General features: G+C 34.4%; 1 protein-coding gene across 2 annotated transcripts in view; it reads left to right on the top strand.

Annotated features, from left to right (window-relative positions):
• The window catches only part of LRRIQ1 (leucine rich repeats and IQ motif containing 1), a 195,245-nt gene that overhangs the window by 60,482 nt on the left and 110,201 nt on the right, over positions 1 to 24,562 (top strand). For both annotated transcript variants that reach the window (XM_087868886.1, XM_045779594.2), the window contains 4 exons: positions 1,277 to 1,370; positions 16,025 to 16,204; positions 18,336 to 18,782; positions 21,440 to 21,650. In XM_087868886.1, coding sequence (XP_087725012.1) covers positions 1,277 to 1,370; positions 16,025 to 16,204; positions 18,336 to 18,782; positions 21,440 to 21,650 — 932 coding nt within the window. The remainder of the gene's footprint in view (positions 1 to 1,276; positions 1,371 to 16,024; positions 16,205 to 18,335; positions 18,783 to 21,439; positions 21,651 to 24,562) is intronic.

The raw sequence follows: 24,562 nt of genomic DNA, 5'->3' as shown, positions 1-24,562 counted from the left end.
CTGAGATCATGACCTTGGCCAAAGGCAGATGCTTAATTGACTGAGCCACCCAGGTACCCTGGTACGTCTAATAATTTTTAACTATATATGGAACATTGTATATAATACAGTTTAGTGAGTCTGGAAATTGTCTTCCTTTCAAAGGCAGTTATGTTCAGTTCTGGCAGGTAGTTAAAGCATTTATGGGTATTTTTTTTTTTCTGTCTTCTTTAATTTCATTCTGTCTTAGGACAAGCCATTTTAGCTTTCAACTCTTAGTGCATGTCCCTACCCCAGGGCATTGTGTTCACTCCTACTGCACAGTCTTTCTGGGTTGTAGCTCAATCTGTGAGAGACTCAATTAGGTATCATTTTGGCTGGGCTCAGACGCCAGTGTCTTTTGCTGCTACATGAACTTAGTGTCAATGAATCATTCAGCTTTCAGCCTTACAGCGGGTGATCTCTGCTAGGTTTTTCGATCTTTCCCTGTGTGTGTGACACCTCACACTTGTCCATGGACCTATGCTGTATCTTTACATAGACTTCTCCCCCCAATTCCCTCCTCACAACATATATACACACACAGCTTCTTCTCAGTGCTTTTCATCATAAACTCCAGCTTGTTCTAATCTTTGCCTCCTCACTCAGCAAAAGAGCTTCTTTATGTCTCTACTGCCCGGAAGTGGTAAACTGCTTTCAGACAGAAAACCACTGTGATTGTAGGCTCACCAGGTATGTTTCCCATCTCTCAGAGTCAGGTTTAAAAACAGGTGCTTCCTATGTATTGTCTAGTGTTATGGTACTTTTCTGTGGGAGAACAATTCAATATTAATTACTCTGTAATGTACCCTAGATTGACTTACTATTCTTAATTTTGAAAGTAAAATATGTCCATGTAACTCTGTTTAGGTGTGTGTTCCATTTTACCACTTATCTTATTACTTTAGATTTTACTTCTTCAGATTTTATGCTAATAATCTGGCACAAACTGTTCTAAGCCCTTTACATACATTACCTCATTTAATCCTCACCCAGTAAGATAGGTATGAGCCTGAATCACAAAGCAATTGTATGGTTTGCATAAGTTCACAAAGCTCTAAATGGGAGGATTATAATTCTAACAGCAGAATCTGTGTTCTTAACGTAGTCTCTTTTTAAAAGCACACTGTATTCTGCAAAATAAATAATTTTTATTGCCTTAATACCTAACCAATAAATAAATGGTCATTGATTTATGATTCCTTTTCTTTCTCTGTTATTACCTTCTATAACGATTTTTATTGTTTATTTTTTATAGATCTTACAAGTGCCATTAGGTGGTTTGATGCATGCTATTCTCTCCATGAATTATCTCTCACTGGAAACCCACTTCTTCAAGAAATAAACTGGAGGTAAGAAACATTGTTGCATTCTATTATATACTTAATTATGGTTGCAGAAAACACAATTTGATAAAAATTGTTCTGTGCATATTAATTGCTTGGGAAAAGTTAATAAAAATAATTTAAAAGTTATTCAAAACAAGAAATTTTTACAATATTAGTTTTAAAAATATGGTGGGGGAATGGGATAGACTGGTGATGGGTAGTAAGGAGGGCACGTATTGCATGGTGCACTGGGTGTTATATGCAACTAATGAATCATTAAACTTTACATCAGAAACCAGGGATGTACTGTATGGTGACTAACATAATATAATAAAAAAACATTAAAATAAAAAAAAAATCTTCAACCTAAAACAATGTTTTGCACATGTATGAACTGATGCAAATTTTAAATGACTATTTTGATCCATACTATTGATTCTGTGACAATTTTAATATAATGTTAACTTAGGGCTTGTGTTTATAGAAAACATATTTATTGGGAATTACTTTTTACAAGTTATCTAAATCACATAGCTTTCTACTTAAAATTATTTTTTTCCACCAGTAACTTTATTTTCTTGAAAGAGATATTTGGTGTCTGTTAAAGTATGACTTATAGGCCTATGTGAATCCATGCCTCTCTTTGAAATATTGCAGTCCCTAGATGTAATAGAAGAAAAATATTTTGTAATTTTTTAGAATGGATTTTCTTTTAAAAAAAAATGTTTCTAATCAGAAATTCTCATACTGTACTAACACCGTTTCCCTCAAAATTGACCAGCATCTTTTTTCATGATGAGCCTTTTTGAGATAATTTTCATACAACAAAGTTCTTCTGTTTTATTTATGAGTATGAATATGGTATAAAAACCACCACAATTAAGATATTAAACCTTTTTACCACCTTAAAAAATTACCTCATGCCCCTTTGCACTCAGTTGCCTCCTTCAAACTTTAAAAATGTCTCTCCACTCTTTAATGGCTTTCATTGTTTCTGATGAGAAGTCTGCCAACATTCTCTTTGGAGCCTTCTAGTGTTTTCTCTGTACCAGTGGTTTTTAGCAATTTGATTATAATGTGTTTTGTTGTGGTTTTATATAGATTTACTCTTCTTAAGATCTGTTGAACCTCTTGAATCTGCTGAATTGTAGTTTCCATAAAATTTAGAATTTTTTTGCCCATTATTTTTTTCACATATTTTTTGTCTCCTTCCTGCTAGGATGCCAATTTCACCAATATCAGATCACTTGATATATTCTAGAAGTTGCTATTGTTCTGTTCTTATATATATTACACTTTTTTTCTGCCTGTAATTCACTCTTAGCAGTAATTGCTATATCTTTAAGTTTTCTGATATTTTCTTCTTACATATCTATTTTGATGTAAGTCCCATCCAGACTTAATCAGTTCAGAGTTCAGATATTGTGTTTTCCATCTCTAGAAGTTCATTTTTTTTAACATTTGCAATTTCTCTCCTAATCATGCTCATGTTTTACTGAATCATCTTGAACATATGAAGAATATTTAGAATAGCTGTTGTAAAATCCTTGTCTGCTAGTTTCATCATCTGTATCATTTTGGGGTCTATTTTTGTTGATTTTCCCCCCAGTTCCAAGTCATATTGCCCTGCTTCTTGCATGCTTGGTCAATTGTGATTGTATTCTGGATATCTGAAATTTTATACTGTTGATTTCTTAATTTTGTTCTTTTTCTTTAGGCAGCATCTATTTTGTTTCTGACGTACAGCAGCTAAGTTACTTGAAATTAGTGAGATGCTTTTCAAGCTTGCTTTTAAGTTCTGTTAGGAAAGTCTCAAAGAAATCTTTAGACTCGTGCCAGTTTAGCTTTTCTGCTATGGGACTGACTCTCTGGTGCCTCTTGTATACATTCTTTCAACTTTGGCTGATAAAAATTATTCCCAGCCCTATGTGGGTTCCTGTCATTTTTCTACCTTTTGCTTCCCCCTGGTTCTTGCCCTTGGCCTTAAGTGGTTTTCTCTTATATATCCTCAGATCATTGCTTGTTTACCCAGGTCCAGGTGAATTAAATCCCAGAATTCTGAAAGACTTTGCATGTGTCCACTTTTCTAGTACTACTGCTGATTCTGAGCTAAACTCTTGTCTCTTTTTATGTCCAGCCACATGCATTTGTAAGACGGTTTAACATGATTTGTTCTATATTTGACATTTGTATCATATTAAGTCATGGGTACATGAAGACAGAACAAGCCAAGAATAGACAGGATGTATAGCCTATTTAGCAAGATAAGTTTGATAACACACTAAGTACAGAGAAAGGCAAATATGTACTGGAATTCAGGTAGGAGAACTTGCTTCAGGATCCTCAGAGTTTGGATCAAATCTTTAAATCTTATCAATTCAATCAGGTAGTGAAATATAACATTTATGAATAAAATATAGACAAGGAAGAATACATAATTGAAAAGAAAGTTGTTGTGACATCTGATCCTAGGGAAGAAGCATTGATTCTTTGTCCTCATTTGGTTTTCCTATGATGTGTGGCCATAGCCATGAAGATCCTGGTTCTGATGACTTCCAAAGGAATATATCTTACAGTAGAATCAATGATCTGGTAATGTTTAAAATTACTATATCTGACTTAATCCATTGGTAGAACAAGATAAGAGAGTCTAGAAAGTAGTCTCTTTCCTTCCCTTGTCTGAGGCCACTGCAAACCTCTGACACTCTCTTTCCACAAGTATTGATTTTCTGAATTGGTAATTGGTCTTTCATTAAGAAAATAGCATTTTTATACCAAGTCAAACACCTGTGTAATTTGCTACTTGTTGATCACAGAAGTGTGTGTCACAGAAGAGTTACTATCTTTGCCAGAAAATGTTTTTCCATTTTCTTTAAAGCGCAATTTCCACATAAATTTCTAAAGTTACAATATTTTTTAGGAAAACCTGGCATGTTTTTACATGTTTTAGAATAGAACTTGTCAATTTCTACTTTAGAAACATCTGTTTCCAGGTGCAATTTAAGCTGTGTAGTATAGAGGAAAGACTACCACCCAGTTAAGTGGTTTTCAAAGGCGTATCCCCTAGACAAGCAACTTCATCATCACTTGGACATTTGTTAGATATGCAAAATCTTGGACACTGTCCATACTCATTTAATCAGAAACTAGGGGATAATGTTTAGTAATGTGTTTCAGTAAGCCCTTTGAATGATTTAATGTACACTAAAGTTTGGAAATCACTGTGTTTTAAAACAAGGATATCCTATTCCTGCTCCATACTGTGTGATCCTGGACAAGTAACAACTTTCCTGTGTCTCTGAATCCTCACTGACAAAATGAAGATAATAATAATACCTATCTTATGGGAGTAGTTATGATAATTGAATGAACATATTTTGTTGGGCACAATTCCTAGAATATGGTAAACATTCAGAAATCTATTTTCCATGTCAAGGCTAACCATACTATGGGCTCTTATTAAATCACCACATATTTAGTGTATGCCTACTATATCCAGCCAATGTCCCAACATTTTGGTCACTATAAAGGAGATTCTGTGCACTCCATGATTTCATACCATGTTTATAATCTCAATAGGGATATAAAATGTATGCAAAAAATGATAGCCATGAAAACTAATAGTGATAGAAAGCACTCTCATAGTGTTTACTTTGTGCCCAGCATTGTTCTCATTTAATATTTACAGTATGCCTGATAAAATAGCTAGCTAGTATCCCCATTTTACAGGTGCAGAAACCAAGGTTGCACAGCTAGCTAGTGAAAGAGCCAAAATTCAAACCCATGCAATCGCCTTCAGTTTGTGCTGTTTAACTCTCAGATTTCAGTACCTCATGGCAGTGTCAGATGACTAATGTAGGCAACAAATATGCTTTAGAAATCCCTTCTTAATTTAGTATGACCAGGAAAAAACTATCTTTGCTGAAGAGGCAAACTTTGAGGTAAACCTCAAAAGTTTGATAAGATTTAAAATCAAGTTAAAAGGGGAAAAAAGGGGGGCTCCTGGGTGGCACAGTGGTTAAGCGTCTGCCTTCGGCTCAGGGCGTGATCCTGGCGTTATGGGATCGAGCCCCACATCAGGCTCCTCTGCTGGGAGCCTGCTTCTTCCTCTCCCACTCCCCCTGCTTGTGTTCCCTCTCTCACTGGCTGTCTCTATCTCTGTTGAATAAATAAATAAAATCTTAAAAAAAAGGGGGGGGGAAGGCACTTCTGATGGAGGAAATATTGATGAAAAGGAGGGAATGTGAAAGGGAAGGTTAGGCTCTGGTCTATTTAGGTGTAAAGTAGATATAGTGGGAAATACCTTTGGAAGGTAATAAGAAATCAAGTGCATGCATTTACAGTGGGTCAGAGAACGGCCTGCTATCTACACATATTACTCCATAGCGACTCTGAGTTGGGTTCTGTAATTATCATTCTGATTTTATAGAGGCATTTACTGAGGCTTGGATTCCCTGTGATTTGCCTAGTTATGATATAAGTGTCAGGGAAGGGATTTGAGTTCTAAAGCCTGGGATTTAAATACTTTGCTTTACTGTTTGACATGATATATTGCTGCCAGATTGTAAAGGGCCTTGTATGCTAGAATAAAAATGTCTCCTTTATCCAGTGGTCATGGAGAGAGCCTATAGCATACTAGATATATGTATAGGCCTTGTGACTAAACTGCTCAAGCGCATGTCTAGTTCCATTACTTCCTAGCTGTTTGCCTTGCACAAATTACTTCATCTAGCTGTCAGTGTCTTCATCTATAGAATGGATGTAATAATAGTAGCTACCTCAGGATTTATTCATTAAAGTAATGTAGGTTGTACTACACAACAATGAACCCAGAAATCTATGTGGTTTAATACAATAGAAGCTTATTTTTTGTTTATATTGTGTCTGATGTGAGTTCAGCCTGTCTAAGCAGACTCAGAAACTCTAGATACTTCCAATTTGTGGCTCTGTGTCATGTAACTTCATTGTAATCTGACTTTTTTAGGTTATAGATTCTGGTGAGGGAGGGAGAGAGGCCACAGGTTAAGAAAAACTGACATTTAACCACTCTGCTCTCAAAAATGGCATTGATCACCTCTTATATTCTACTGGCTGTAACCAGTCATAAGGCCAAACTAACTGCAAAAAAGGCCAGAAAATGTAGAGAAGAACATGAGGACCAGAGTATTTTAAGGAGCTATAGAGGAATTTTGAATAGTTGTATGAAAAGGAAAATAGTGTTTGGGGAAGATTTTTTTTTCAGCGGCAAAGTGATAAGAGATTAGGGAAAGTGGCCAAATTAAATGTTATTAGAGTGTCCAGGCATTAAAAAAGGGCTAAAATTGAGTAGTGGAAGAGGTCCCTGATTATTGTACAGATCCCAGAAGAGTGATCTTAGAGTGAAAATTCCCACACACAAAGAAAAGTAATTATGTCTAAAAGGCTCTGTTTGGCAGGTGATATTATATATAATGAAAATATCTGATGGATTATTTTTACATAGAAATTTTTATTTTCTACGTGACTATATAGACTATATATGTGTGTGTGTATGCGTGTGTATAGGATATATCTGTATATATCATAGATGACCAAAATTATTTATTGAAGGAATACATTACAGAATTTTACATTATAATGTATAAAAGCTTGAAAAAATGCATGTTTCAGGCCCTCTAAATTTTATTGAATTTTTAAAATTTTACTTTAGTGATTGAAAGTGTTATTAGCTATAGATTGACAATTGATCTTATTGAATTGCAGTAGTTATCAGTGTCAGTTCTACAGCTGGAGTTCTTAGACTTTTAGGTTACCATAATGTTTGTCAAGTTCCTCATGTCCTGAAAAACTGATCTTAGGACAAATTATTACAGGAAATACCAACTACTAGTTAATATCAACTTATAAGGAGATCAGACATTGCAGCTATTTAAAGAATTTGTGTATATATGTGAAAAGATCCCCTAACTATGTTTCTAGACCTCTTGCCGGCTGGAAAAAGGACTCTCTCATTTGGAATAGAAGTAGTAAAGATCCCCATCTAGATGTACGAGCTCAAGTTCTGGGACTGTGCTTTTCTTACATTAGGGTTTAAAACACTAATCCCCAGGTATAGACTCCTCGTATTCATTTATTTTTATTATTTTATTTTATTTTTTAAAGATTTTATTTCTTTATTTATTTGAGGGGGGGGAGAGAGAACGCTCAAACTGGGGAAGGAGCAGAGGGAGAGGGTCAAGCTGACTCCACACTGAGCACCGAACCCAACTCCGGACTCAATCCCAGGACCCTGAGATCATGACTGAGCTGAAATCAAGATGCTTAGCCAGCTGAACTACCCAGGTGCCCCTTTGGGTCCTCATTTTTAGAAAGCAAACCTTAGAGTGAAACTTCTCACACAAAAAGTAGGTGTAATCATGTCCAAAAGGCTCTGCTTGTCAGGTGATATTATTTATAATGAAAATACCTGATGGGTTGTTTTTAGGTAAATATCTTTATTTTCCTCAGTAATTATATAGACCAAATCTATGATGGCAAACAAAAATAGGTAGTTGTGCCCATTATTCAGAGCAAGCTCTCTGGGGGCCATGGTTTTTCTGTTAGGCGTTGGGCAAATAGGACATGAATTCTCTTGCTGATTTGATGTCAGTTTCCATTCAAACAGCTGCCATGTTGCCAGTTGCAATAACTAGAAACAAACCTATATCCTGAAATAATCTTTGAACTTATTAAGGTTTTTTTGTATGAAGAAATTTGTTGAATCAAATAGGCTCATAGTAAAATATATTGATATAAATCTATTTTAATATATAAAGATAAATATTCACATTTTACCACTATTATACTACTAAGTATATATACTTAGTGCTGTACTAATATATACTATACTTACTAAGTATATATACTTTAGAGTTTTAAAGAAAATATTTAGTTAGGAATAATATTGAAAGAAAAAGGTAGTATTTATATTATAGACATGTACAATTATTTAGCTATTATAGTTTTTATGTTTAAATGAACTTTATTGGACTAGACTCATACCAACTTGAAAATTTTGCTTATCAAATTTCACTTAGATCAGTTGGCCTAATACAGCTTTCATAATTTCAAGAAGAGATTCAGTTATCTAAAGGATTTTAAATCCAGTAATCTATAAAATATGGATTTGTTAATGAAAGGATCAAGTCAAACTTTAAGCAGTGTGTTCCAATGAACTTTACATAACCCCTTGATACCAACAAAAGGATTAGTTATAGATTTTCCCAATTGGCTTCTTACTTTCATGTCTGGCCAGTGATAACATGGACAAAACTGATGTACTAAAAAAATCTCTTTTTAAAACTTAATCTACAGACTCAGTTTGGAATCTCCTTGGGGAATGTGTTTCATTCATTGATGATGAATAGAGTCTCTTAAGTGACAGAATATTCACCAGGAAGTTTTCACTAAATGAAATATTGATTCAGCCCTTGGCTAGGAGGAGCCCAGCTGGAAAAACTAATGTTGAGATCTCACAGTATTCTTATACTTCATTTCCAATATGAATCAACTTGTTATAGCACTTTCTAATATATTCATCATAGACTCTTATAAGGCTGCATTTGAACTTAAGGCCAACCCATTGCACTACTAATTTATACAGATCTGAGAACTATTCCTTAAAAAAATAAATAAGAAACAATGTTTAACATAAAACACTAAATCTAATTTTGATATTTATCAACATTTAATGTTGATATGTGATATAAATCACAAATTTCAAGATATTGTCATAGTCTTGAATATCCAAACAAGCTAAACATTTATATCCAAAGAAGTTTCAAATATTCTTTTTTTTTTTTAAAGATTTTATTTATTTATTCGACAGAGATAGAGACAGCCAGCGAGAGAGGGAACACAAGCAGGGGGAGTGGGAGAGGAAGAAGCAGGCTCATAGCGAAGGAGCCTGATGTGGGGCTTGATCCCATAACGCTGGGATCACGCCCTGAGCCGAAGGCAGACGCTTAACCGCTGTGCCACCTAGGTGCCCCAGAAGTTTCAAATATTCTTAAACTGTTTGGGAACTTTTTAAATATAAAGGTGATGAATTATAACATCAAAATATTTTCAGTGTGAAAATTCAAGCCCTGTTGATCCACATTCTCTATAATTATTTCCTGTAGTTATAATATTATATGTAATGATCTATATCAATAACCATATCCAAAATACAGTATTTGATGACAAAATTATCATTTTTCCCCTTGCTGATCTGGTTAATTAACATCCAAACAGCTTCCACAGAACGCCATTTGCAGTATCTAGAAACAAACCTAATATCCTGTATTGCCTTTGGATTTTCTTATTTTTCATTATTTTAGTTGTCCAGAGCATAAACAGTTGTTGTTTTAAATTCAGTATGCTGGTAGTAAAATATTGATCTTTCCATTAATCTGATAAAGCAAATTCTTATATTTTTACTTCTAAGATTATATTAGGTTATTTAGTTAAAATGGATCTTCATTTTGTCATCAGTTATTTTTGAATAGAAAGCTGGTTTCTTGGGGCAACTGGGTGGCTCAGTCATTAAGCCTCTGGCTTTGGCTCAGGGCGTGATCCCAGAGTCCTGGGATCGAACCCCACATCAGGCTCCCCCACTGGGGGTCTGCTTCTTCCTCTCCCACTCCCCCTATGTGTTCCCTCTCTTGCTGGCTATCTCTCTCTCTCTCTGTCAAATAAATGAATGAAATCTTAAAAAAAAAAAAAGAAAAGAAAGCTGGTTTCTCTGTATATGTGATCTGTACTCTGTAACTTCAGTGTTATAAGAATACTTTTCTTAGGGGCACCTGGGTGGCACAGCGGTTAAGCGTCTGCCTTCGGCTCAGGGCGTGATCCCGGCGTTCTGGGATCGAGCCCCACATCGGGCTCCTCTGCTATGAGCCTGCTTCTTCCTCTCCCACTCCCCCTGCTTGTGTTCCCTCTCTCGCTGGCTGTCTCTGTCGAATAAATAAATAAAATCTTTAAAAAAAAAAAAAAGAATACTTTTCTTAGAAATGTTCATATCATTTATGTAAAACTAATGGCAATGTTAATCAGTAAACAGATGATTGGAATATAACTGTCCAGGCCCACGTATCTCTTATTTTAGCAAATTCTCTGACATATAGGACAGGATACAAGCTTTCAAGTAAACTATGTTTTCCTTAAAAATTTAAGACAATTATGAATGATTAGAACTTCAGAGGTGTTTTTTAAGTTTAATCTGGATCTTCTCTGATATTATTTTATTTTTTGAAGATTTATTTATTTATTTGAGAGCGAGGGAGAGAACATGTGCATGCATGCACATGAAGGGGAGAGTTGAGAGGGGGCAGTGGGAAGGGGAGAGGGGAAGCAGACTCCTGCTGAATGCAGAGCCTGATGTGGAACTCAGTCTCAGACCATGACCTGACCTGAGCCAAACCAAGTCAGATGCTTAACCTTAACCACCTGAGCCACCCAGGTGCCCCGAGCATCTCTGATTTTAGCACAACTCATTGTAGTCTATTTTCCTCCCAATGCAGTGGTTCTTAATTCTTTAAGGTACATAAGAAAGACTATATTTTTAAAAATGCAAATTCCCCAGAACCCACCAACAGGGGTCTTTGGCGAAACTGAATCTAAAAAAGCATCCCAGGTACTACTGATAGAATAGTTCAAGGACAGTGCCTGAGACACTGCCCTATAGGGTTGAAGACACATGGAGGGATCTAGCCTTGAATTCCCATTCCAGTGAATTTATAGAGTGACTAAGATAAAAAATAGATGTTTGAGACCCTGTGTCTCTCATTATAACAGCATGAGTATTTTCTTCCTTTTGTTGAACCTCCTTAATTAGACAAAATGAGACCTGAAAGATGACTGTTCAAGAGGGTCTTAGCGTTACTTCATCTGCATTATCACTGTAGGTCCAGGATCCTGTTGAAAAGTTTTATAGGTCCAACAGCTTACTGTTATTGTTTAACCAGAAAATGACTATACAATAGAAATAAATCAGCTTTACCTAACTCTTAAGAAATCCAATTTACAATATTATCTAATCTAATTATCTTATCTAATTTTCCTTGTAAGATAAACCTATTCAAAGACCAAAGCCTGCTATTAGCATACTTCTTTCCTTCTGCTGGCTGGGTCCACACTGGAGACCAAGGTATCAGACAGAAATTCGTCTGTACACAAAGAATTAGAACTGTTGGTTATTGTCTAGGGCTAGTTCCATCAAGTTATCGAAGGCTTATGTTTGCTTTTCTGTGTTTTAGGAGATATGATCTAAAGAAATAAGATCACTAATAGGATTAGAGCATCTTTTTTAAGCTGCTATGAACACCTATACAGTTTTAATTTTTAATACCCTTTATTATCACATTTCAAAAACATCTTTACTTCATACCTGGCATTTTATAGCTATAAGTAAGTTTGACATTATAGTCATGTCTTGAAGAAAACTTGGCTGGATACTTTGAGGGAGATTAAGGATGCAATGTAGCTTCATTAGTAATGTAATAAAAAAACTTGATAGGATAGAATATGGATAGTTAATCTCTCCATTATATTTTAATTATTATCAGCTTCAATTTCTGAGATTAACCTTTCCTTGCATTGATGATAGCCTCAAAGATTTTATATTTAATATTATACCTGTGTGATTACCTCGATAACTTCATCACCTGTGATGAATAGCTACTATCTTAATTAGCATTCTGCTTTTGAACCACATATTAAAATGAATCAAAACAGAAATATAATATATGCCACTTATTTAACCCTTTCTGATAAGTGTGGTAGTTTATGATAGGAGAAATATTGGTAGCTTCAGCCTAAAAAAAGCCTTAAAAGAAGTTCAAAATATATAGACCCAAATTTTCACTTGATCTTAGTCAAAAGGCGGAGAAGTGATAGACCCAAGTTTTCTTAACTAGCTTAACCTCTTTAACTTTGTAAAACATCTGGTAATTATCTTGAAGAACAAAATCAATTTTGTTCCCTCTTTCCTTACTTAAATATCTGTAAGAAAAAAAGGTATTATTTCTCAGAGAGTGAAGGGAGGTGAAGGTCGGAAATTAATCATGTGCTCCTAGTAAAGGAAAAACTGTGGTGTTCTTTTTTTTGCTTTAATTTAAGGAGATGTATTTATACCTTTCTTGTAATTATCTTTTATTAAACACTATCAAATCTTAACTATATGTAGCAATGCGTTATGACTTTAGTTGACCTTTGGAATCTGTGCCTTAATGGACCCCTTCCTTCATTTATATATAAATATAAATTATATGTAAATTATTTATATAAATATATAAAATTATATTTTACAACTGTGTTTATATAAATAGATATGTCCACTCTGACTACACCATCTAGGTAGAGGGAATAACTGACTGGGGTTTTCCTTCTTAAGCCTTAGCATTTTAGTAATCTTATCTTGCCATCCTTCATTTAGTTTTTAGGAACTGTAAGATTGTTTTGTTTTGTTTTTTAATTAAAAATCTTTTTTTTAAAGATTTCATTTATTTATTTGACAGAGAGAGATACAGAGAGAACACAAGCAGGGGGAGCATCAGGCAGCAGAAGAGAGAGAAGCAGGATCCCTGCTGAGCAGGGAGCCTGATGTGGGGCTCAATCCCAGGACCCTGGGATCCTTAACCGGGGACACTTAACCGACTAAGCCAACCAGGCGCCTCTAAAAAACTTTATTTTTTAGAGAAGGTCAAGTTAGCAAAATTAAGCAAAAAATAAAGAGAATACCCACATATACCCTGTCCCCAGACAGTCTCCCCCACTATCAACATCCTGCACCAAATCGGTATACTTATTATAATTGATAAACCTACATCAACACATCGTTATCACCTGGAGTCCTTATCTTACATTAGAGTTTAATCTTGGTGTCATGTATTCTATGGGTTTTGACAAATATATAATGACATGTATCCACTATGTAGCAGTATTATATAGAATAGTTTCACTGCCCTAAAAATGCTCTGTGCTTTGCCTGTTCATCCCACCCTCCACCTTAATCCCTGGCAACCACTAATCTTTTTACTGTTTCCATAGTTTTGCTTCTTTCAAGAATTTCACATAGTTGGAATTGTACAGCATGTAACCATATCAGATTGTCTTCTTTCACTTAGTAATACGCATTTAAGATTCCTCTGTGTCTATTCATGGCTTGATAAATAATATTCCTCTGTATGGATGTAACAATTTATTTATCCTTTCACCTACTGAAGGACAAATTGGTTGTTTCTGGGTTTTGGCAGTTGCAAATGAAGCTGCTGTATATGTGTGTGTAGAGATTTTGGTGCAGACATAGTTTTTGTTTTTATTTTTTATTTTTATTTTTTAAAAGATTTTATTTATTTATCTGACAGAGAGAGAGACAGCCAGTGAGGGAGGGAACACAAGCAGGGGGAGTGGGAGAGGAAGAAGCAGGCTTCCCAGCGGAGCAGGGAGCCCGACGTGGGGCTCGATCCCAGCACCCTGGGATCATGCCCTGAGCCGAAGGCAGATGCTTAACAACTGAGCCACCCAGGCACCCCCAGACATAATTTTTAATTAATTTGGGTAAATCCAAGGAGCACATTGCTGGATTATAGTAAAAGTATGTTTACTTTTGTAAGAAACCACCAAACTGTCTTCCAAAGTACTACACTGATTGTGCATTTCTGCCAGCAATAAATGAGAGTTTCTGTTTCTTTACATCTTCACCAGCATTTGGTGGTGTCAGCATTTTGGATTGGACATTTTAATAGGTAGATAATAGTATTTTATTATTTTATTTTATTATTTATTTAGTATCTTGTTTTAATTTATAATTCTCTAATGACAAACGATGTTGAACATCTTTCATATGCTTACTTGCCATCTGTATATCTTCTTTGTGAGGTACCAAGGTTTTTGGCCCATTTTTTAATTGGTATGTTTATTTTCTTATGGATAAGTTTTTTAAAATTTTTATTTATTTGAGAGAGAGAGAGTAATTGAGGACTCACAGAGGGAGAGGGAGAAGCAGACTCCTGGTGAGCAGAGAGCCCCACATAGGGCTTGATCCCAGGACCCTGAGATCATGACCTGTGCCGAAGGCAGATGCTTAACCAACTGAGCCACCCAGGTGCCTCTCTTATTGTTGAGTTTTAAAATTTCTTTTTGTGTTTTTGGATAACAACCCTTTATCAGATATTTTTTCCCAGTATATCGCTAGTCTTCACATTCTCTTAACATTGTCTTTCACAGAGCAGAAGTTTTTAAATTTAATGAAATCCAGCTTATCAACTATTTCTTTCATGAATTGTGTCTTAGGTGTTATATCTAAAAAGTCATCATTATACCCAGTGTCATCTAGATTTTCTCCTGTTATCTTCTAGGAATTTTATAGTTTTGCATTTTACATTTAGGTCTGTGACCCATTTTGAGTTAAATTTTGTGAAGAGTACAAAGTCTGTGTCTAGATTCACTTTTTTTGTGTGTAGATGTCTAACTGTCCCAGCATCATTTATCTGTGCTCCTTTGTATTGCCTTTGCTTCTTTGTCAAAGATTAGTTGATTCTATTTATGGGGATCTACTCTGGGCTCTCTCTTCTGTTCCACTGATCTATTTGTCTGTTCTTTTGTTAATACCATACTGTCTTGATTACTGTGGCTTCCTAGTAAGTCTTGAAGTCAAAGTGTTAGTCTTCCAACTCTGTTATGTTTTTTCAATACAGAATTGGCTATTCTGGGGGGTTTTGCTTCTTTTTATAAACTTTAGGATCAGTCTGTTGATATACACAAAATTACCTTACTGATATTTTTAGTGGGATTGCATTGACTCTGTAGATCAAGTTGAGAAGAATTAATTTCTTGACAATATTGAACTTCTTATCTCTGAAGATATCTTCATTGGACATCTTTCTGTTTACTTCTTTGATATCTTTCATCGGTTTGTATTTTTCTTTGTAGGGAATTTTAACTTTTAACTAAAGTGTTTTATTCATTTAAGAAGTCCATTTTACCCCTGTGACCATTAGTGGCCTTATAAAAGAGGCCCACAGTACCCCTGTGAAAGGTTTGGCAAGTACTTATAAATAGCTAGGTTTGGTGGACAGCTCTTGCTATCTGACTCGGTTTTTCACAGAATTGGCTTTTAAATTGATAGAGAATTTTGCTCATACCTCAAAGATTTTCATTACTATAATCTTTAGCAAGATTCAGGAAGAAATATAAGTTTACATTTTTCAGATCATGGTAAAAGGGTGATTTCTTACTGGTCTTGTGTTAGCCCTATTCTTTAGTGTGTTTTACCAAGAGAAACAATCATAATTTACCTCTACTTCTGAAATAAACATGAAATTTCAGTAAGATTATTATATTATTGTCTTCTAAAAAGAGTGTATCTGATATTATTCTTTATATAGTGTAGCCTTTTATTTACTCCAAGCCCAAGTTTCCAGCTGCTTAAATTTCCCATTTGTGTTGTAGAAGAAAATGGTTAAATGTTTGTCAAGTCTCTAAAACCTAACTTTGTACATGAAGTGATACCATCAAATTTTTCAATAAATGTAACAGTATAATTTTTTCTACAAAGTCAACAGCATTTTCTGAGATATACTCTGTGATTATATTGTTTAAGTAATAGGTGTATGATTATTTTAGATATAAACTCTCCTTTTCAAGATTATTTTAATTGTTTTTCCTGCTTTCAATAGGCATTCTCTACTTAAAGTGTTACCAGCTTTAAGAATCCTCAATGGTGAAACATTAAACTCTTATTCAGAAAAGCACACTGAAGAATACTATGAACCAGAATTAGGACGTTTTGTGGTACTTTGTCAGTCTCAGATTCAAGAATTCAACTCACTAATTGAAAGCTATATTACTGGGAAAGGGTAAGACTATTCACTTCCCTTTGTCATAATTTAAAGAAATAATTCAATTTATGTATATAATTTAAAAATACTCTGATTAATACAATGATACTTTTTTGGATTAGGACTGCGTTTTAGGGATATTCTCCCTTAAAAACATAATTTAAAATATAATTTAAATGCTAAAGTATTAGATAAATGAAATCATGGGGATAGCTTCAAGACAAGAATCAAACATCCATTCATTCAATTAGTCATAAATTTATTTGACAATTATTGTAGGCGAGACACACAAATAAGCTAAGTGGTTACATGTTATCCTTAATTCACAGATTAACATAAGAGAAAATTAGACAGTTACAATGGAGCAAGGCAAGTTTTGTAATATATATAATATTTATTATATATTAAGATATATTATACATGTATTATATTTATATATCAAAAAATTAGGAGAGCACAGTAGAGAAAAGCAGTCAACACATGCACATATTCAGAGGAACAGAAGCTAAGAGTAGACACCTAATCAGATATAAAAGAAAGAGAACTTCCCATTCCCCCTTCCAAATTAGGAGTGTGTTAGTATGAATGAATTATAATTGATCTTTCTATAACTGTATTTTCTAATTTGCATTGCTCCAGAAAACACAAATGAAAAAGGAAAGTGATTTCATATTTCACTTATGATGACTCTTCATTATAACTGAATTATAACTCTAATATGTGCTTCCAAATATGTAAACTTAATCATTAAATTATAATCTTTAATTATTGCTCTTCTCATATTCATGAGGCGTGCTCATCTAAGATTTGTTTTCTATTTAAATGTTTATGAATATAGTCTATTCAGAAAAAAACAAATCTCACAGCTTTAAAAAATAATTCCAATTGTTATAGATAATTAATGTTTGCTTTTAACAAATACTAAGGTTATTTACATTTATCTTTGTGAAAAACTAAACTTATATCTCTTTGTATATGTGTGGTAATGTAGAATTTTTTTTGTGTAAAGGTGACCCTGATATCCCTCATGTTGAACTGTAGATTTCTCAATTCTCTTTGTATAATCTCTTGTCATTACAATGTGTTTCATTTTGGGATTGATAACGGAAAGTAGACTATATTTTATATTAATAATAAATGGTGATGAATTCAACACCAATCATATACGCTTAATATTCCAATATCGAGTTGAACCTTTTCTGCATTTTTAGCCACCAAAATGAATGAAATACAAAATATCAAAAATACATTAGAGGAGCTATGCTAATGTCTAATATTTTGTGAACACAGGACTGTTTATCTCTACATTTTAGGAAATATAACTTTCATTTTGTATTGTATGGTTAAAATTTTTATGTTTATTTATATCCTGCATGTTTCAGAAAAAAAATAAGGCAGCTTGTGGCTACGTATTAAATACAGTCAGGAAATATACATTTGAAGTCAGTAAACTCTTAAAAATAAAACGAATAAGGGAAGATAAATAAAATGTAGCCAAGAAAAAGGCTCATACAGGTGCAGAGTCCTTCACATTTGCTATTGAGATCCCCAAATCTGGCAAACAGAAAGTTTGATTAATTACATAAGCCATAACCTCAATAAGACAGAAATTCAACAGTTGTACAAGAGAATCACAGCCATTTATGCCTTTAAGTATTTGAATTCTCTTTGCAATGGATTATTTTTCCAGAGAAAAATGGGAATAAAAACTTTCCCATAGTATAAGTTCTTTGTTTAAAAGTCCAATACAAATATTTTGCATGGCAAGAGTCAATGTAGAAAGTACTTTTAACTTTGTTTCATAAATAACTTCTCCAAATTTAGGCAGCCATGATTTCTCATGTTTATGGTAGTAAAAGCATGGATTTTTCTCATTCAATTGTACCAAAAATACCTAGAATAAAAATGGTTTCTAAAACTTCCAGACATTTTGTCTGGATTGATGGATCTAAATTAGCTAAACAAATATTTTCAAATTTTGTTAGAAATGAAATAAATTTTTATATAAACAACCAGAAGTAAGGTTTTAATGAAGGTTGTAGTAAAGCTTAATTTGCATGTCAACCACACAAAAGAAATTTCCAAAACCTATACAAATTTTAATATTTGCTGATATAATTCTTATTAAATGTCTTCATTGTTTGTTTAGAAATTTTGTCACATTGGATGCTGCAGAAAATCTCTGCCATTATTTTAAGAAATTAATGACACTTAGTAACGAATACCGATATTCACATGAACATGGAAATGTAAGTATCACTCAGAGAGAAGAACCTGAAGCCCAGCAAAATCATTTGGCCCCTACAAATAGTGACAGCGTACTGCAAAACAGAGTTCTTCACTCTTGTGCAGACAAATATAAACTGGACTCACCAGATGCCTCTGAGAAATGGATGAACTCTGGCTTTAGTCATTCCACATTAACCAACTCCTTATGTGAAGATATGAAAGGAAGCAATGAGGAAGAAATAGTAGACCAGAAGAGAGAAGACAGCAAATCAAACAATATCCCCATCAAAAGAATCCCAGTCCTGGAAACAGTAATGACAAGTTCTCTGCTGTGGAACTGCCAAAATACTGAACATTGTAAAAAGATGTAAGATTTATAGAACATTTTTCTTTTACAGTTGTATATCTTTTATTTTTTATGGATAGTCTTACATAATGTTACCAAATGATAATTTGGTAAAGGATTTAAATCACTACTGTATTTTATAGTAATTCCCTTATGTTTTTATGATGTGTTTACAAACTATTAATTATAGATTAATTTTATTGAATTTTGGCAGGCTCTGATTTAACTGACTAGTATGTTATTAAAAAATGAGTACATGTAAAATTATTTTTCTGCCTTCTTTTTTTTTTAAGATTTTATTTATTTATTTGAGGGAGAGCAAGAGAGAGCATGAGTGGGGTTGGGGAGAAGGGAGAGAGAAAGAAGCAGACTCCCTGCTGAGCCAGGAGCCTGACATGGGGCTTGATCCCAGGACCCTGGGATCATGACCTGAGCTGAGGACAGATGCTTAAATGACTGAGCTACCCAGGTGCCCCATTGCCTTCTAATCTTTAAATAATTAAAATGAATTTTTAAGAAGAAATAAAACACTTTGTTATTCTAAAAATAATATAAAGAAAATGCTGAATAATCAGGTAATTTCATTTTTCAAAACATACATTTTCATGTGCCATTTATTTGCTTATTGATCTAAGAACCATTTAATAAGCATCTATGCAAGGATTTGAATGCATGTGCTATAATTTTCTTTGGCATAACAACCTATAAAGTATGGCAATATTCTTTGAGATTAATCACATAAATCCCTTCCAACTATTAAATACTATTAAATTTTATTTATTTTTTCTTTCAACTTTTATTTAAATTCCAGTTAGTTAACATACAGTGTAATATTAGTTTCAGGTGTCCAATATAGTGATTAAACACTTCCGTACACTACCTGGTTCTCATCACAAGTACCCTCCTTAATCCCCAACACCATTTAAACCATCCCCCTGCCCACCTCCCCTCTAGCAACCCTCAGTTTTTTTTCTCTATAGTTAAGAATCTGTTTTATGGTTTGCTAACTATGAAAAACTTTTAAAAAGCTAATGGCAGGCACCTGGGTAGCTCAGTCAGTTGAGCATCCCTCTCTTGACTTTGGCTCAGGTCATGATCTTAATCTCAGGGTCCTGGGATCTAGCCCTGCATAGGGTGCCCTGCTCAGTGGGGAGTCTACTGGAGGATTCTGCCTTTATCACTCTCTCTCTTCCCCTCTCCCTGCTCACATGCACTCTTTTTTTTTTTTTTAAAGATTCTATTTATTTATTTGACAGAGAGAGAGAGATAGCCAGCAAGAGAGGGAACATAAGCAGGGGGAGTGGGAGAGGAAGAAGCAGACTCCCAGCAGAGGAGCCTGATGTGGGGCTCCATCTCAGACCGTCAGGATCACGCCCTGAGCTGAAGGCAGACGCTTAACGACTAAGCCACCTAGGTGCCTCTCACATGTACTCTTTTTCTCTCTCTCTCTAAAATAAAGTATATAAATCTTTAAAAAAAATAAAAAGCTAATGGCTTTGATTTTTTATTGAACCAGCAAAGATTTCTTTTTACTTTGGCTTGTCAATTTTTTTTTCTTTTTTTACTTTTGGCCTCAGTGTCAAGCCAACAAAATTAAAAATGGTTAAATTCATCTTCTCCTGTAACAACAGGTGCTGAATAGGCTAGAATGCAGAGTATCACAGTAGCTAATCTTATTTTTCCTAGTCTTTATTCTTTTAGAAGTTGTCAGTATGAATGATGATTTCTTTTCTGAAAGTTATGCTAAAAAGTTTCATATGCTGAAACTTATATGTATTTCCTAACACAAAAAATTTTTAAAATTTAATTGAAAGTGGCTCTAACCCTTCCTAATTTATATTTCATTAGTTTATTTAATCAATTGCTTTTGCCTTATCGGGGAGGAAAAATAGATTTTACTTCTACACTTCTAAGTCCTTAGCTGGAATCCCTGTAACAAAAGGTAGATTAATGAGAAAGATATAGAAATGTACTATATGCTGGCTAATTGAACATAATAATAAAAAAATAAAATAAAATAAAACAAAATATATATTTAATGTAAGTTTTACATGACATGGGAGTCTTCATAAAGAAATAAAGACCTGAAGAAATGGTTAAACCTGAGCATTTTTATATTAGGTTTGATGAAAAGTAGAAGGTCGTGGAAAATATGATTAGGGCAAAGAGTATGAGCTAAGCATAGTAAACTGGGGTAAATTTAGCAAGGCCTGTTTATTCAGATTCTTCTTGTCATCCCTTCATCTTCAGATAAGAATGCTTCTTGGGGTGCCTGGGTGGCACAGCGGTTAAGCGTCTGCCTTCGGCTCAGGGCATGATCTCAGCGTTATGGGATTGAGCCCCACATCAGGCTCCTCTGCTAGGAGCCTGCTTCTTCCTCTCCCACTCCCCCTGCTTGTGTTCCCTCTCTCACTGGCTGTCTCTATCTCTGTCGAATAAATAAATTAAAAAAAAAAAAGAATGCTTCTTTTCTCTAAGTTACTGGCCCATTTCTCTCTTTCAGATTTGAAGGTTTTCCATCCCATTTTTACTTATGTGCCTATAGTTAAACCCAAAAGTTCTTATTTTTAAATAATACCTTACGTATTTCATGTTTATAAAAATAGTTTATGAGGACCTCTCACCTACAACTGTGTTTTTATGGGTACTGAACATGTTTTCTTTTCTTTTCTTAATAGTATGGCAGCTATGGTAATCCAAGCATACTGGCGTGGTTACATCGTGCGCCGACATATTCATTTCTCTACAAGGCTACATACTGCTGCAATAGGACCCCTGATATCCCAGCCAAATTACTGCATCAAGAATAAAACTATTTTAAAGAAAGAAAAAAGAGAAAACATTGTGAATATCCAAGAACAGAGGGAGAAGGCTGCTATTCTTATTCAGGTTAGTTTTAATCTTTGGGTGAAATAGTCCTGAGAGATGTATTTCTCATCTTTCACTGGGTTATTCCGTAAAACAGACAACCACCAAATCTTAGTGATTTACAACTACTGGATTTATTTCTTAGGTGCTATGTAGGCTGCAGGTTGGCTGTGCCTGTGCTTAGTATCTAGGCTGAAGGAGTGGTCTATAATTTAGAAATACTATTCTCATGATCAAGGGCCAAACTGAACCACACAATCATATTTAAAGCTTCTGCTCAGATATGTCATTTGCCACATCTGCTAACATTTGATTAGCCGTAGCAACTCTCACTTGGCCTAATCTACAGCTCTTTTTAGAAGCATGTTTAAAAATCTACTAAAATATTCATTAAAGGCCTTCAAATACACGTTCAAATTAAAAATTCAGAAAGCAAGTAGTGAATAGACTTGATTCAGCCTCACTGAGATCAGATTTTCGCATGAAGTTCTAACATCACATTCATCCATTTATTTATTTATTTATTTATTTATTTATTATTTATTTATTTATTTATTTATTTATTTATTTATCAAATATTTTTTAGAACCTACTATTTGTCAAGCACTGTTCTGTGTTCAGGAACCATAACTCTAAACAAACCATACAAGTTCTCTGCCCTCATGCAGTTTATATTCTGATGGAAGAGGCAGAACTAAATAAAAACAAATATTATATAAACTAAATAAATATATAAAATAAGGTCTGTGGAAATTCATGGTATAGTGCCTGAATTGAAAGATAGTAACTGAAAATTTAGTGTTTCCCTTTATTCATTCATTCAATAAATATTTCTTGATACAAAAATCTTACTAGCTTATATTCTGTTGGAATGAGCAGTTAGTAAATAAGTATGTTAGTGATAAGGCTTCAAAGGAAAAATAAATTAGGAAAAGCAGGATAGGAGTATCAAGGGAAAGTTTATCATTTCAGATATGATGGAGATAGAAGACCAGAAAAGGTGACATTGCAGTGAGATATTAAGCCATTGGATGGATGTCTGGGGGAAGAACATTCCAGACCGTGGAATATCTGATTTAGGAGCAAACTGCAGTGTTTAAAGAGCAGCAAGAAGTCAGTATGACTGGACAGTGATTGAGGGGAGAAAGGTAACACTTACAAATCATAAGTCATGGTAAAGACTTTGGCTTTTACTCTGAATGACATGTGAAGATATTACAGGAATCTGAGCAGTGGACTCACATGATCAAGTTTACTTTATGTTGTGATTATACTGTACGAAGGCAGGAGTAGAAGCAGAAAAATCAGTTAGGGGCTATTACAATAATTCAGACAAGGGATAATGGTAGCAAGGATCAGAGTGTTGCAGTAGAAGTGGTAAGAAAATCACATTCCAGAATCTATGTTGGTTTATTTTGAGGCATACATCCTTTGAAGTTAGAGCTGATAATATCAGTTCATGGGGATGTGCCATATGAGAGATAGTGAGGAATCATGTATGCCTTCAAGGCATTGGCATATACAACTAGAAGAATAGCCTTTAAATTAAGTTGCTCACTTTTACTATTAAAACCATAGTTTTAAAAATTATCTTCGCTGTGGTTCTAATGAATTTATTGAGTATTTCAGTTGGCTTAATTTGTCTGAACTGTACCCCTGAAGGCAATGCATAGGCAAAGGTGTTACTGATGCCTGAATGGTGGTGGGAGTCGGGGTAGGGCAATGGATTCAGGGAAACTCTGAAGAAAAGAAAGAACCCCAGTTACTATCTCAAAATATTATTCTGCTACGTGAGGAATGAATGTATCATGCAGACCAAACTCCCTACTGTCATCAGTTGATGAGCAATACTTTTTCAGCACTGATGGTACATGGATATTAAACTTTTCTTCATTCTGTTCAATAAAGAGAAATTCACTACTTTGTGAAAGATAGTTCAGTGACTAATATCTCTGCTGAATGTTCTTTTGTTGAGCTTCTGTGTATCTGTAACAAAAGTAAGCATAATCTAGCCTTTTTCTGCGACTTAGAATGAGTCTCTTTTGTTGTACATCATGCTACTTAAAATTATTGAAGTCCTCTGAATTTCATTTTCTCATCTCCTGAGAACAATCATCTAGTTTCTTAAAGCATTCATATTAAAATATGAATTCTAGATTGCCTAGCCATCCTGGAGAGCAGAGTGTGATATAATAGAAAGAGCCTGGGCTTTAGAAGGAGCAAAATGGAAATTTTATGGTGGATGTCATAGAGACTGCTCTCTGCTCACCAAACCACACATTCTCCTCTTCTTCCAAGCATACAGCCTGACTAGATATCCCATCTTCCCTTTCACTTTAACATGACCCTTTTTCTGAGTTCCAGTCCATACAATATGAATGAAAGATATATGCACCACTTCCATATCTGGCTCATTAAACGTGCCACAGACATTCCTTCATATTCTTTATCCTTTCTGGTTGGTTGAAATGAAGACAGCTTCTGAGGCATTGTTGGAAGCTGTCTGTCAGGAATGTAGAGGCAGCAATATCTGGATACCTGAATCACTTTATGTTAAAGTGCTGCCCCATTGTCTTTTTTAGCCTCTCAATGTTTGTTAGGTGATTAAGAAATAAGCTATTGTTTTTTGAGTTACTATACATTTTTGGATATTTTTGTTATCATACATAGCTTGCCCCAACTAATATAAAGGATATAGGATACACCTTGAGACATAGATAGGGTTCATTGTAAATATGTAAGAGAATGGAATTCTAGGTATAAAAGATAGTGGAAATGAAAGATCCTAGAATTTCATATTACTGGACTAATAAGTTATAGTAAAACTGAACTCTTGTAACAACTGGAAAATACAGGATGAACATGGCTGGAGATACGTGAAGGATTTTAACAGGGAACAAATATATGGTATGTTCTGGATGTGGGAGTTGATA

The sequence above is a fragment of the Ursus americanus genome, chromosome 17, assembly GCF_024610735.1.
Source record: "Ursus americanus isolate L20-20 chromosome 17, mUrsAme1.1.p, whole genome shotgun sequence".
Lineage (NCBI taxonomy): Eukaryota > Metazoa > Chordata > Mammalia > Carnivora > Ursidae > Ursus > Ursus americanus.
The sequence above is the reverse complement of the archived record's forward strand: the minus strand, read 5'-3'. Positions and strand labels throughout refer to the sequence as shown.